Here is a 16,698-nt window from a genome sequence, read left to right on the forward strand (position 1 = left end):
GAAAAATTACGTCGTACTTTGAATATAGGTGAAAGCAACTGTAAGAGTAATACTACTTACTTTCTGAGGTATATCTACCTTAAGAAACCCTGTGATTATTATGTTCAAGAAATTAAATCATAAGGCAGAAAATTTCAGCCCAGAACTGAAAAATGTAAAAAAGAGTCAAATGAAAATTCAAGAACTGAGAAATATAAGACTGAAATTAACCTACATGAGACCACTTTCTTAAGACGGGGAGAGGTGGCTCTTTTATGCATAGAAACCAACGCAGAATCAAAGAAAATGAAGAAACAGAAGACTATGAAATTAAAAACCCTTCCCACCTGTTTTATGAGGTCAGCGTAATCTGATACCAAAGCTTGACAAGGACAGCAAAGGAACATTACAGGCTAATTTCTCTAGTGAACACAAAGTAAAAATCCTAAGCCAATATGAAGAGACCAAATGCAGTTATCAAGTGGAATTTATTCCAAGAATTCAAAGTTGGGTCAACAAGAAAAAAATCACATTAACCAAGAAAAGAGAAAAATTATATGGTCATTTCTTTTCTTTTCTTTTGGTCATTTCAAAAGAAGCAGTAAAAGCATTTGATAAAATTCCATATTAATTCATGAACAAAGTTAGCAGTCTAGGAATAAAAAGAATTTCCTTAATCTTTTTAAAGGAATCTACAAAATATCTATAGTAAATATCCCACACAATGGTGGAATATTGAAAGCTTTCTTTGCAATTGAGAATGAGAGAAGGATACTGCCTACACCATTTCTGCCACTCAACATTTACTGGAGGCCTTAGTACAATAAAAAAAAAAGAAAAAAAATTATAAAGATATGAAAGTAGAAAACAAACTGTCATTATTTTGATTCTGAATATAGAAAATTCAATAGAATCTATAGGACTGGAACACATGTGCAAATTCAACTGAGTATTTTCATGGGAAAAGTGTTGAGAATACTACCTTGCACCATATGCAAAAATTGATTCCCGGTGGAGATATAAACATGAAAGGTAAAGAGCCAAAAGTTCTAGAAGATAACATAGGATAATATTTTTATAACTTTGGGACAGGCCACGTTTTAGATAGGATACCAAAAATGTTAACCATAGAGGAAAAGATTCATAAGTTGGAATGTATTAAAATTAGGAACTTATGGTTACCAAAAGATACTATTAAGTGAAGAGGCAAGTAAGACTAGGAGAAGATATTTGCAATATAGATGATCAACAAAGGGCTTATATTCAGAATATATAAAGAACTCCTACAAATCGATGAGAATTAAGTCAGTCCAATAGAAAGTTAGGCAAGGAAACTGAACAGACACTTTACAAAGGAGAATATCAAAATGGCCAATAAATACATGAAAATGAGCTCAGCTTCATTATTTACCAGACACATAACTAAGACCACAACAGAAAGTTACTACACACTGACCGGGAAAGCTAAAATTAAAAAGACCGATAATACCAAGTGTTGGAGAGAATACATAACAAGAAGAACACTCATATACTATATATTGTGGTATTAACTGGCTCAAACAGTTAGGAAAACAGTTTGGCATTGCCTCCTAGACCTGCCCGTATGCGTATCCCATGACCTAGCAGTTCCACTCTTGGGAATATACCCAATGGAAATGTGTACACACGTGCACCAGAAGACACATACGAGAATGTTTTTAACAGTATTGTTTGTAATTATTCCCAAGCAGGAATAACTCAAATGCCTGCCAACAGTAAAATGGATAAATTGTAGTATCAATCTATGTAGCATTTATATACAATGGAAAACACTGTAATAACAAATGTTATAGAGAAACAGAAATGGATCAACTACAACCATATAAGACAATGTGGATGATGAATCTCAGAAAAAATGTTGAGCCAAAGAAGCCAGACACAAAGAACACATAGAGTATGAAACCACTTACATAAACTTTACAAATGGCCACAACTAATTCATGACATTCAAAGTCAGGATAGTGGTTACCTTGGGAGCAAGTCGAAGGACTGACTGGAAGGGGATGCGAGAGGTGCTTCTGGAGTGCTACCAGTGTTCTGTTCCTTACCTGTGTGGTAGTTACACTGATGTTCCCTTTGTGATAATTCATCAAGGTGTCCAACTGTGATTTGTGCATATTTCGGTATGTATATTAGAGCCAAGAAAAAGATTCTTTTTTTAAACAGGCATAAAAGAGCACTTGTAGCTCTTTAAAATATGCAGGTCATAGAGGGTTCATGGAGTGTCTAGAGATGAGTCCTAAGCCCCTGCATTTTTAAAAAGCATCACCAGTAATTCTGGCCTGCACTGGAGGTGAATAACTATAGATTGAAACACTTCATGCAACATTATGGATCTCTTTTCCTTCTATGGAAAAGCATGGCCAAGTGACTCGCAGACTCACCTTGGAGTCCTAGCCAAGGAGCAACTTTTTTTTTTTTTAACAACTATGTATACATCAGTATATAAGTACCAGTGTAAGAGTAATCACTCCTTAAAGGGAAAGATTAACCAACAACCAGCAACTCACCAGTGGGAACATTTCGTCGTCACTAACCAGGGGACTTGTCATTTCTTTGGTTTGAAACGGCAAAGGTGGCAGTGGTGGCGTCGCGCTTCTGTTTGGCTCACGATCTTGGCTGAGTCTAGAAGAGAAGCATGGTCCTCGTTTGCTGCTCCCAACAATACTGTTCGTTCATGTAGCTAAGGGTTTAAACTTCTCTGATGTCTAACAGGCCAAGGGGGGAGGCGTGACAAAAGGTTTGGTATCTCTTTGAAAATCATCTTCCAGATGAGTCATTTCTAACGATTCATAATGAACAGGAAACTTGGTAATTGTTAAAAATATTCTTCTATTCTTACTGCCTATATTGTATCGCTTTCTGTGTTTTACTTTCGGGTCTCAGTGCCATTTAATTAAATAACATGATACTAGTTTGGGAAGAATCTCGAAACAGCTCACACTGCTGCCCTTGACAATTCTAATAATTCTCTTTTTGTACTCTCGATTTCACTTAACGTCGTTGGTTTTCTTAACAGAATTATGCTTCTTTTTTTTTTTTTTTTATGCTAGAACAAGCCCTTGTACAAGAATTCTAATTCCTATAGGGCTTAATAATTTGTAACTTTTTGGGGCGCCTGGGTGGCTCAGTCAGTTAAGCATCTGCCTTCAGCTCAGGTCATGATCCCAGGGTCCTGGTGTCAAGGCCCGCATCGGTCTCCCTGCTCAGCAGGGAGTCTGCTTCTCGCTCTGTCCCTCCCCCCTGCTCATGCATTTACTCTCTCTCTCTCTCTGAAATAAATAAATAAAATCTTTTTTTAAAAAAGAGAATAATTTGTAACATTTTTGCAATTTATATCATCTCCTAAACTCTTCCACACTTAGGAGTTGTGTGACCTTGACCTTGAACAGGAAACTATATCTTTCTGTGACTTTAATTTTTTTATTGATAAAAAATGGGTTGTTGGGTGAATTGAACTCCACAATTGGGATGAAAGCTACCGTACAGACTTGGTTATTTGTGCTAAAATATAAGGTAGAAGATGAGACTGAATAAAATAGCAGTGAGATTTTAAATTTTGGTATGCTGACTAAACAAATGAATAACAAAACAAAAAACTGAACCAATTTCCCGCAAAATTTTACATAAAAACGTCCTAACAGTATGAGCTATTTGGGACTAAATAAATGTCTTTCTGAACATTAATTCGTGAAATTGAGGTTGAAATTCAATCAAAATCATCAAAGCCCATGAAAACACAAGAATCCCTTCAACTTGAAATTATTTATTCATTTTTACTGATTATTCAAATTCTCCACAGGTATTGATTTACCATTTTCAAAGCCTTCATATTTTAATTTCACGCAGTTCCAAAAAAATTCACATTATTGTTCTCTGTTCTTACCCAAAGACTATCTATACAGACTTGTTTCCTATTATGTAAACATTTTCAAAGTGATGCATACAAATAATAGAAGTTAAGTGAGACATCTGTAAATTAGGACATAAAAACAAACACAACATGTTTTCCATTCTTACTTATCTTAAAATATATCTTTTTTTAAATCCATTCTCCCAAACCATAATTACCATGGAAACAGAACAGCCAATTAAACTGAAATAACATGGTTTATGATGTGCACGTTAAGCTGGAACGTCCCACGTTTCAGATAGAATTATAACAATTGCAGAATACATCTGCAGAGTCTTCAGCTGCACCTTTTAATTTGAGTGAAGCTACCATCTATACTTCAAAGCACAGTGGGAAAAAATAAGATAATTATAGAAGGGACTCAAGAAATATATATCTCTTTGTAATCTCAATTATACAAAGATTTCAGGGAAAGTATTATTTGTCCAAAATTTTCTACAGAATTATCTCAATTATCCATTTTGTTTTGGATGTATCCATACAGTTTTACAGTGTTAATTCCTAAAACTTATATCTGAACATGCTTTTTACTGTAAGATCCATAAAACGTAGAGATTGAAAAGAAAGACTACATTATGGAGTAGAATGCTTTTGCTTTAAATAGGCTTTATATCTGCAAAGTTCTTCTCCTAGAATGCAGCTACTCAAATACTTCATGAAACCACCTTGCAAAAAAATGCTCAGACTATCAATTTAAAAGCTCTCTTAAAAGTAATTTCCGAAGGTTTTTATTTCCCTCTTGCAAGCTGGTCTTTTCAGTTAGCTTTTCCACAGGCCCTAAGTCAGGGCCTCTGGCTACTTCGGCCAGGCGGGCAGGACCCAGTTGTCGTTGGGGGCAGAACTCTGCCCACTTGAGACCGTGGAGTCAATTGTCTGCAGTTTTCAGAGATGTCTCACGGTACCTCCACTCTTGGCCCTCTTAATTCTCCCCGGGCTACAGGATAAAGTCCTCAGCATGGAACAGGAGCCCTTCCCAAGTGCTAATTTGCCTGCCTCCAGCCTCCCTTCTATCCCTCCGTCATGCGCCCCGTTCTGTGAACTACTCATTATTGCCTGGCCCACAACCGTTCAGCCTGCTGTGTTTTGCTCCTTATTCAGTAACACCTTGGTACAAAATTTTCTCAACTTACTTTTTTTGCTTCTCGACGACTATTCGTTCCTTGACGAGGGATTCTGTGAGAGTAGTTATGACAAACCTACCAACTTTGTGGTTTTCTTAGGATTAGAATTTTTATTTATTAACTAGATTTGAAGCAATTTAAGTGATTAATATTTATGATCACTAAAGTCTGTCTAGTACATCATGTAACCTTTAAAACCATACATTGACTTTTAAGTATGTACCATATATAGAGATGAAATCCCATTTATTACAAAATTGAGTTGTCATTAAAATTAGTCATACATTAATTACTTGATAGCACTATTCCAAATCAGCTTGTAAATTATCCTTAAACTTCAAAACTCTAACTTTTAAAAACTTTTAAAATATTCAATACATCCTCACCAAGTTCAATTACATCTTATTCATAATTTTTTTAAGTGCTGAATAACTTTCTTATCGGAAAGGAAATCTGTTGGAATATCCTGAAATGCTTTGCATTTTAAGTGGATGAGCATGAAGAGCTTCTTACTACTTCTAATAGGAATGAAAAACAACAACTGGGTTACTTCCGAGTAGATAAAAGATTATTTAAAAATGTATTATGCGAAATAAGTCAATCAGAGAAAGACAGTTATCATAAGATTTCACTCATATGTGAAATTTAAGAAACAAAATAGAGGATCACAGGGGAAGGCAGGGAAAAAATAAAATAAGATGAAATCAGAGAGGGAGACAAACCGTAAGAGACTCTTAACCATAGGAAACAAACCGAGGGTTGCAGGAGGGGAGGTGGGTGTGGGATGGGGTAACTGAGTGATGGGCATTGGGGAGGGCACGGGAGGTAATGAGCCCTGGATGTTGTAGGCAACTGATGAATCCCTGAACTCTGCCTCTGAAACTAGTAATACACTATATGTTAATTAATTGAAATCAAATAAAATTTAAAAATAAAAATGTATTATGTGAATCTTCCTCATCTAAAAGGAGGAAGCGGCTAAAAATTAGACTTAAGAATTTTGTGGGGACACCTGGGTGGCTCAGTCAGTTAAGTGTCTGCCTTGGGCTCAAGTCCTGGTTCTAGGGTCCTGGGATCGAGTCCCACATCGGGCTCCCTGCTCAGTGGAGAGTCTGCTCTTCCCTCTGCCTGCAGCTCTCCGTGCGTGTGTGCTTTCTCTCTCTCTCTGACAAATAAATAAATAAAACCTTTAAAAAAAATTTTGTGGAACACTATCTTCATATACTTTCACCTAAAAGCTTTCTCCTTTCTAAAATAGTTTAATGAGACCTCACCGCATTAGCTACTGCTATGTAAATACGACTCAGTATTTTCCGATGATTTTTATGCCTAACGAATACATACAGCTTTTACAATTTGGCTTCACTGAGCTGTGCTGTGAGGGAGAGAAGGAACATTTCATTTTTCACTTGCTAAAATTAATAGACATGTACTTTACAGCTCTCCACTGCGGAGCTCGCTGTCCTTGCAACTCAACAACGCTTTCCCCATAGCGGGTTCTACATGGTAATAATTTATTCAGAACATTTGAAATGCGGTTTCTTTTAAAAATCAGGTCACTGGAGAACACTGAAATCAGACAAGGCATTAAAACAAATTTAATGAAACTTGCAACAGATGAGACCGGCAGGACACAAGGCTCTGCCGCAGGAATAGTCGTCCAAACTGCTTATTAAGATAATCTCCTGCTGAGCGTTTTGCCTCTTGTGTTGCTTTCTGTGTCCCCTACTGTCTTGTTTTTGTTAGGTGCTTTTAACACATTCTGTGCCGTCCAACAAAGAAAAAAGGGGGCAATCCAAACAATAAAATTACATTTTAAAAATAATAAAAGGCGGAGTAACTGCCTTTTAAATAACAACTCCTGGTACCCTCATCTAAGGCTTTCAGAGTTACTCCCAACCAGCAAGAATAGGGAACAACGGTCTGCACCTAATGGGGGCTCGTCCTGACTAACATACACAGAAAGACCCTGATCATATCTTTAGGGGCCTCGTTTTCTCTTGACAAATGAAAAAACCGTACACACGGGCTCGTGATTTGACCCACGGAGAAATAAATCCGTAGAGTAGGGAAGCGCTGTGGGAAGGGTTTATCCTATATTAGAAAAAATATTTTCTAGGCCACAATCAAAACGGGATCCCTTTTGGACAGATTTTCGGTTCTACTGGCCAGCATACATGGCACATTCACCGGAGAATTGGCCCATGGTTATGCTTCAGTGACCGGTTCCATCCGCACCCCCGCCTCCGCACCGGCACCCCACCCCCCTCCGGGCCAGCATCCTACCATCAGTGGATTTTTTAGGGTAACAGCCACTCTGCCCTCAGTACCTTCCTGAACTACGTGAAGAAAGGTTAATAATTTAGCACTTTGAATGTTTGTTTCTTGCGTGGGATTAGGACATATCCTCTAACACGGACGGGGCTGAGGTGACACCAGTAGGAGAGACACACGCGACATCCACAAGAATGTTGAACAGACGTATTTTTTGCTATGTCCCATGGATTTACGGATTCATCCACCTGTAGAACTGGGCATGCTCTGTTACAAAGATGAGCCTGGCATCAGCCCTCCTGCACAGGACTACCTTTGAGGAAATGTCAGATTCAGCCATTTGGCCATCAACACCGACATTTTAGGCACTGTGAAGTGTTGAAGAAGTATTCATATTATTATCAGTGATAGCGATTTTGTTAGTAATGATAATATCCATAAGAATGGCTAACATTTATGGAAATATGTGTTTTACATGGAACAATGTGTTCTCTTAATTCTCACAAAAAACTTGTAATTATTATCCCTATTTATCAGATGAGAAATTGAGGATCACAAAGGTTCCGTAAATTTCCCAAGGTTGTAAATATTATGTTATATGAAAACAGTATGTATGGTTTTCCTACTAAGCATAATGAGTTCTTGGGCAAAATTGTATTGAAGTTGGGTCCTATCAATTCACCATTTTGTGGCACTACGAAATGTGAATAAATCTGATATTCAGTAAGTTGGGGGAATGTTGCACACCACACCCCTTCTTGACCTTCACAATGTGCATTAGCATATTAATGACTCAGAGCTGTCCTGCTAGAAAAGAAACGTTGATTTTTCTGAGAATTTAAGTCTGGGAAAAGAGTGAAAAGTCTCCAGTGACAGTTCTGATGCCTTAAATATTTTATTAAAGTTGAATAAATTAGTCTAATTTTATGGTTGACATATTTACTTAAATTTTGAACTAAGACACTTTAAAAGGGGATCATGTGGATAGCAGATATTAATTCTCCACACACTTCTCTTTACTCAGAGGAAACCTCCTACCCACCGTCCAATACTTTCCCTAGGAAGCGACCACTGGTTTGTTCCCACTGCTGGAAGGTTAGTATAAAGTATATATTTTGGGGGGGCCTGGGTGGCTCAGTTGTTAAGCGTCTGCCTTCGGCTCAGGTCATGATCCCGGTGTTCTGGGATCGAGCCCCACATCGGGCTCCCTGCTCAGCGGGAAGTCTGCTTCTCCCTCTCCCACTCTCCCTGCTTGTGTTCCCTCTCTCGCTGTGTCTCTCTCTGTCAAATAAATAAATAAAATCTTTTACAAAAATAAAGTATCTATTTTGAATTTAAGTCGGAAGTAACATTGTCCTATATTTCTATTTTGTTTGAACATATGTAACATATGAAAATCTAGTTTTTCTTAGGACATTAAAAAATAAGATATTTGCTTGTATATTTTGTTGCCACATCAGTGTCTAAGAAGGGTCTGAAGTGACGGAAATTCACTATAACACTACCACTTCCCTGTTAGATTTTGAAAGCTATCGACAGCACAGAATTTCATATAAAACAACAGGTCTATACTACGCATTATCGCTGTAAAATAAAATTTAAACAACTGAAGAGCAAGTTTATAAAATTCTATTTTGAATTGTTTCAAAATAAATTTCTATTAAATGTTCATACATTTGATACCTTATATAAGGGAGTTAACATACCTATCTTCATGTTTTTCCATTTTTATTTGGTTTTGATAGGTGTACCGTCCCATTTCCTCATAGGTATTTTGGTTAGCCCATGCTGATTTGCCGCTGGCACGAAGTTTTGCAAGATCATTTCGGAGCCTTTCATTCTCATATTCCAGCTTGTTAATAGATGTATGCCTTGAATGTTCCCTGTTAGTGAAGTCCATACTCTAGAGAATAAAAAAAAAAAATCACTGAAAAAAACTGTTCCTTATAAGTGACGCATATTTTCTGTGCATTTAGACATGTCTGTTGGAAGGGGACTTCCATTGGAGTCCAAAGATACGGCTCTCCTCCTGTGTGCCTCCTAAAGCCCCTTCCTGCTCTCACCTCCTCACGACACAGATACTCAGCGAGAGCTGCCACTGAACACATCGTGAGAAAAGCAGTGCATACACTGGTGTCCATGCTCACGTACGTACGCATTAGCATTCTCTGTGTCTGGGACAGATTGGCTGCATTTAAGAGTTTTCACGTCTATAGGGTATGTCTTCTGGTGTTAATAATGGAACCAGAATTCACATACATTTCAGTTTTGAAAGACTTTTTTTCTGACGACAATAACACATGCCATTATAGAAAAATCACATATTGATTCCCCACAGTTGGGTGATGCAACAAATTATATACAAAATCCATATAGACTAGAGTCTGCTTCTGGACCATTTTAAAGCAAAGATCTAACAGCTGAGATGGCGGCGGTACCACAGTTCTGAGGAGCTGTGGTTTCATGATGAAGTGTTACTAGCTGGTACGCGCCGCCCAATTTTTAATGTGTCTTAAGAAGAGAATGCGAAACATGTTTAAATCACAAAATGAGCCGTTTAGAGCAACGCCAAGATTTCCGATGCTTTTTGAATTAAATGCTGTAAGAAGTTTCTTAGGGAGAGTCTAAACTTTTCTTCTCACAAAGTTTTAAAAAACAGGTTATATTCTCACGAGAAAACTTGTGAAAATGCTCTGAGTCTAAGTAGTCCTGGCTAGTCCTGTGATTTAGGTATCCGTGAGTGGTGTGGTTGCTGATTCAACAATGCTTCTAATGTTGTCAGAGGGTAATATTGTAGCACAAGAAGCATAACATGGATACAATTTTTGAAGCTACAAACTTCTTTGGTGAAAAGCCCATAAGACTATAGATGAAAATGGCTTAAAACTTTTATTTTGAAGTTTCTACACGTAAGGCTTTGACATGGAAGACATTTCACGGACTAAGCACCCCATAAAGTCATTACAATTTTTTTGACAGAACTGCACATTTTAAATTATTCATATACTATCATATTAGTATTAGGATTGACAGCTAAGGGTATAAATGTATACATACTAGGTATTAAAAACGTTTACCTATTTCTTTTATTTTTTGCTTCAAAAGCCAAGTCTGCTTACATTTCCTGTTTACTGCCTAACATGCTATAGAAGCTCATGAATCGTTAGAATGGAAGAAAATTCTCCAGGAGGGCAAATTCCCCCAAAACAATACAGAAAGGGTTATGTGTTTATACAGCTATTGACCATGGTGTCCTTTGGAAAAGAAGGACCTTTGACGGTATTTCTCTGCTTGGTGGGCCCTTGCCTTTAAGTATGTCTTCACGTTCCAGATACACCAGTGCAGATAAAAGAGTGATCTGTACTATGCTTTACAAGACAAACGATTGTTTATTCTAAAATGAGAGCAGATTTGCAATAAATATGAAGGAGAGGGTCTTATAAAATTTTGCCCTTCATAAGGAAAATACTCATTTGAGCGGATCTGGTCAAGAAAGGTCATGGAAGAGATGGAAAATTTTACTCCTAAAAAAAAATCTATTCATTAAATAAATAATTCTTGATGGTCTGCTGCTCAGTTATAACTTTATTTAAGCCTTTTCTATAAAATTAGATTTCATCTGTGATTCTTTTTGGCCCAGTGTTGGTTTAAAGTAATTAAGAATGATAGTAATAATTTTTTTAAAGACTCCATAATTTTCTAAATGCACCATAATTAAATAAGTGTTGTGAGTATGACCTGAAAAAATTACACAGGTGATGTATTTACATGATTTATATTTAAAAGCATAGCCTATTTTCCTTGACAACAGCATTTTGGGGTTCTCTCATTTCATGTTTCTTTTAAATACTTTTCTAATAATTTCAGGAAATAATCCTCTACTAAATGGTTATCATGTGAAAATAGGCACTGATTAAATTCTACCTCTGTGTTTCTGATGGCTTATTTTATAGGCCTGTTATTCCAAAATTTTCCCCTCAAATTTTAGGGGTTTGTAGTTTTAACCCATTGCTTCATTCTTGAAATGGCAAAACCTCCTAGTGCCTACGTGCTTTGACATGCTAGCATGAGACCAGTTGAGTTACTGAAGTGTCTGAATAATAGTATTTTATATGTTCACTTTTTCTTTTAAATTCATGTATATTCAACAATAATAGGCTAACAAAGTATTCCTACAGAAGGACAGGCTTTAATCATGTTTTATGGTTAGTATATTCATTTATAATATGTAAATGGATGGATTAGATACTTCTAACCACGAGGGTACTAATTTTCTAGGCTATTATTTTATTTGGCAAACTTTATGGACAGTGAAGGGCAAATCAGTTAAAAATTATCATAAATTCTGAGTTCTGATTAAATCTGATTTTATGACACCTTTCTTAAATGAAGGAAAATTTACTAAATATACTTATGGGTCTAAATAAATATGGAATCACAAAAAACGATCTTGATAAACTTGATTTTTCATTAGCTACCCAGGAGGAGAATAAAGGTCAACCCCTCACACTTTTCTCTGTGTAATCGTTCTTGCACAAATCCAAGGAAAACATCTTTTTCAGAGCTACTTTGGTTGCTATTTTAAGGATTTTAGGAGACCTGAGGAGAACTTACATACCGGGTGGTTAGTCCCATCAGTGGATTCGCAGAGAGAAATGGGAGCCGCCATAGCTCCGAGCACGCAGCGGCTAAGAGCTGAGGGCAGGACCGACTCTGACTCCTGCGCTGGGGGAGGGCCTTTTTTAAACTTTCTTTCCCTAAGTGTGAATAAGCAGGGTGCTTCACAGTGAGACAGGCAGAAAATTCACAAAGTTCTAGTGATTTTGAAAGGACCTACCTTAATATCAGTAGTTTCACTTGTCTAGAAAGGAAAAACAAATAACTATTGTTTGAATAGTATCCAAATACTACATATTTTAGAAAACCTAAAAATAATGATGTAAATATTTTGTTTCTTATTGCCTGAGGTAAAATTTCAGTGCCAGTTCTTTAATTCCATGTTTATTTATCTATTCCAATTATTTCAGAAAGAATTAACTATCTCATTAGGGATTTTTAACACAACAGATAAGAGTTGTCTTTAATGTGAAATCTTAAAACTAATGAGTGCTAAAGAAGTGACATAATAGATTGCATACTCTTAACAAAAAATTCTATTTGCTCTTTTTTTAATTCAATAGACACTTGAGATCTTTCTCTTTGAGGAATGGCTTGACTATTTCAATTGTCAAACTTAATTCCAAATCTTCACACACACACACACACACACACACACACACACACACAAAGAGAGCAATTATACAGTCAACTTTCTATATGAATTACAATCCTACATAAAGTGTATATGATTAAATATTATTTTAATAAGGCATCACATTGAGGGCCATTCATCAGTGGCATTTCATTGTATCATATCCAATTACCCAATCCTTAAACAAATACGTACCGTGTGTGTGTATGTGTGTGTGTGTTTGTGCGTACTAAGTGCTACAGAGGGGATCCAGTATGAAAAAGTGACCCTGCCGTCGTGGAAAATACAATAAAACTGAGTAGACAAAATTAACGTGTATGAAAAATTAGTGTATCATATAAAGTATAATTATGTATTAAATTATGTCATACCAAGTACGAACTCAAATGTTTTCTGAATCAATGAGTGGCAAAACTACTGGACTGAGATCATGCAGGAGGTGAGATAAAACAAGGCTCTGGCAATCTCTTTAATGTCGTGAGCAATAATTTCCATGAAAACTAATTCATGCCTCTTGCACTACAGGTGAGACCCATAGAGCCACAAGTATTCTTCGAGCCCTACCCTATACCAAACCCTGTATGAAGAAGTATAAAATATAGTCCACTTCTTCCCTCAAGGAGTCTATGACTGAAGAGACAAGACATACATACACTAAACAATTAAAAAAATAAAAGAAAACAAAAACTTGATGCTACATTGTTGTAACTGCTAAAGAAAGTCCAAGAAGGAAGTAAATGGAGTCTAGAGTAACTGAAGATGAATTCATGGAGATATAATTTAATCTATGTCTGAAGGGACTGGTAGAACTTAGTAAAGTAAAACTACGTCTTTACTTTGGTAAAGTAAAGGAAAGCGTATAATGGATTCATTCACTCACTCACTCATTCATTTGTTTATTCATTTATCTAACAAAATAATTTTTTGCTGCCTCCTGCATTCGGGCACTGTACTAAGTGCTTGGGTACAATGGTAAATTAGGACCATAACTGCCCTCAATGAGCCTACTGGTAAGGGGGTGGGTAGCCGACAGGAAATAGGCAATTTTAACATTGTGCTATGATAGATGTTAAGGATGTTATGATGGTTTCAAGGAGGGACACTTAGCAGAGCAGAGGAAAATCAAAGAAGATTTGTATAGCATGTAAATTTATGCTGAGTTACCTGAAACATTAATAGGGCATAGCTACATGAAGTAGGAAAAGGGGACTTTTAGCTAGAAGGAAAGCATGTGTGAAGGCCTGGAAGCGAGAAAGAGCATGAGAAAGGACCATCACATACACAGATGAGGCTGACAGGCCCAGCTCTAGCAGAGGATTTGTGTAGGTCACTAAAGGGAAACAAAGTGGGGGAGCCAGTTAAGGAAGCCCCGGAATATGAAGAGTTCTGACTTCCTATTGGAAACTGAGCACATGTTCTTGAAAGGAAGAACAACACAAGGAAAGGTTATGTTAGAAAAGCATTCACGGTATGAAAAGTGGAGAGCTTCGAAGCCATCGGGTAATTCAGTGGAGGTAACCCGGGTGGTTGATGGATCTATCTTTTAAGAGAAAGCAGTGTCGCCAGAGCCAACAGCAACATTTGGGGAACGAGTAGAGGCAGGAACAGTAGGGTGAGGGAGGAGCCAGTAAATAAAACAGAAGAAACAGAGAGAACCACAGGATATTACAACAGTTAGTATCATGCATTTGGAGTTATTCAAACCAACTTACAACCTATGTGACCTTGGGCAAGTTACTTAAAAACTTAAAGATTTCATTCTTTTTTCTGTGAAATGAGATCATCATACCCAACCACCATATACTCCATATACTTGTATTAGGATATAGACACTGATGTATGTAAAGGGTTCAGCAGATTGTAAGGTATGTCTGTGATAAACACCCAATGAGTAGCATCTCTTTGTTGTCACACAGTTCTCCCAGTTTCCCTGACTCTCTCTCATCTCTGGTCTTTGTACATTCTTTTTTTTTTTTTTAAAGATTTTATTTATTTATTCGACAGAGATAGAGACAGCCAGCGAGAGAGGGAACACAAGCAGGGGGAGTGGGAGAGGAAGAAGCAGGCTCATAGCGGAAGAGCCTGATGTGGGGCTCGATCCTATAACGCCAGGATCACGCCCTGAGCCGAAGGCAGACGCTTAACCGCTGTGCCACCCAGGCGCCCCGGTCTTTGTACATTCTATTCTCTCACCATGATTCTTTCCCACCAATCCACCTGGCTGACTGCTCCCCAGATGCCTTTTATTGCTCCTAAGACAGGGTTAGGTAACCCCTATCAGAGCCCCCGTATTCTGAGCTTTCCTGTCACTCTCTAGTGTAATTATCCAGGTAACTGTCTATATCTGGTAATATATGGTCTCCTTCTACTAATATTCAGTTTCATGAATTCAAGGATCTTGTCTGACTTATTCACAATACTCACATACTGCCAGAGACATTCAATAAATATTTACAGAATGAATGAATGAATGAATGAATGAATGAATGAATGAATGAAAGCATTCTGTGGTGATTATGGCATGCAATAGATAGAGAATAGAATAGAGAGCCTGGAAATAAACCTTCACAGTATGGTCAACTAATTATTAATAAAAGCACCAAGAACACACAGTGGGGAAAGGATAGTCTCTTCAATAAATGTTGGGAAAACTGGCTAGTCACAGGTGAAAGAATGACACTGGACCTCTATCTTATACCACTCACAAAAAAATTAACTTGAAATGGATTAAGACTTAAATATCAGACCTGAAACTGTGAAACTAGAAGAAAACAAGAGGGGAAAGAGATACTTGATATTGGTTCTGGCAATGATTTGTTGTATATGACACCAAAAGCACAGGCAACAAAAGCAAAAATGGACAAGTGGGACTACGTCAAACTAAAAGCTTCTGCACGACAAAGGAAACCATCAAGAGAGTGAAGAGGCAACCTATGGAAGGGGAGAAAATATTTTATTTAGAAATTACTTAGAAAGTATTGAAAATATTGTCACATAGAATCCAGGAATACAAAATTTTTAAAGTAGGACTGTTTGGGGTTGAATTTTGTCCCCCCATCAAAAAAAAAGATTGGTTGAAGTCCTAACTCCTAGTACCTCAAGATGTGGCCTTATTTGGGAAAAGGATCTTTATGCAGGCGATCAAGTGAGGTGGGCCCTAATCCAATATGACAGGCATTCTACAGAGAGGGGAACTGGACACAGAGACAGACGCGCGTGGAAGGAAGACGATATGGAGAAACGGACAAAGGCCCTGTGAAGACAGAGATACGAGGAGGATGATGCCTTGCGAAGACAGAAGACGGGACTGACGCGCCTATAAGCCAAGGATTGCCAAAAATTGCCGGCAAATCACGAGAAGCTATCAAGAGGTGAGGAAGAACCATCATCTACAGGTTTCAGAGGGAGCACGGCCCTGTTGACACCTGATTTTGGACTTCTACTTCCAGAACTGTATGATAATAAGTTTCTCGTGTTTTAAGTCACCGTGTCTGTGGTACTTTGCTATGGCAGCCCAAGCAAATGAATACAATGACCAAGAAAGTTTATTCCCAAAATTCAAAGATGGGTCAGTATCAGGAAATCTGTCAACCACAGTCTATTATACATCAACAGATCAACAGACAAAACCCACATGACATCATATATGCTGAAAAGGTATTTGATAAAGGCAGCAGCAAATCTTAAAAACTTTAAGTAAACTAGGAATAAAAAGATATAAGACCATAACCCTAGAACAAATTATTCTAAACAGTAAAACTCTAAAACAATTTCATCTAAAATCAGAAATAAGACAGTTTGTCAGCAATCACTATTATTATTTCATATTCTCCTGGTTTTAGCAAATGCAATATGACAAAAAATAACTGATATGAACAGTAGAAAAAAAAGAGTTGAAACTATCTATTTTTGTTAAAATGATTGTATATCTCAAAAACCCCTAAGGACCCCTAGTAAAATGCCTACTAGAATTAAAAGATAATTTGGTTTTTTACTATATTAGCAATAAGTTCTTATATGGAAAAAGGAAAATATTTCACTAATAACAGTGACAAGAATTATAAAACACCTGAGCATAAATTTTAAAAGGAAGGCACAGAACCCATACAAAGAAAATTGTA

The 16,698-nt window shown here is 37.1% G+C and overlaps 1 protein-coding gene across 2 annotated transcripts in view; it reads right to left on the reverse strand.

Annotated features, from left to right (window-relative positions):
- DEUP1 (deuterosome assembly protein 1) overlaps window positions 1-16,698 on the reverse strand; it is a 79,567-nt gene that overhangs the window by 6,341 nt on the left and 56,528 nt on the right. The window contains exons 12-14 of one of the 2 annotated variants that reach the window (XM_040631002.1): window positions 12,164-12,187; window positions 9,033-9,229; window positions 2,529-2,643 (exon numbers count right to left, since the gene is read on the reverse strand). In XM_040631002.1, coding sequence (XP_040486936.1) covers window positions 2,529-2,643; window positions 9,033-9,229; window positions 12,164-12,187 — 336 coding nt within the window. The remainder of the gene's footprint in view (window positions 1-2,528; window positions 2,644-9,032; window positions 9,230-12,163; window positions 12,188-16,698) is intronic. The other variant, XM_040631003.1, reaches the window with a different exon arrangement.

Source organism: Ursus maritimus, unplaced genomic scaffold, assembly GCF_017311325.1.
Source record: "Ursus maritimus isolate PB19 unplaced genomic scaffold, ASM1731132v1 scaffold_16, whole genome shotgun sequence".
Classification (NCBI taxonomy): domain Eukaryota; kingdom Metazoa; phylum Chordata; class Mammalia; order Carnivora; family Ursidae; genus Ursus; species Ursus maritimus.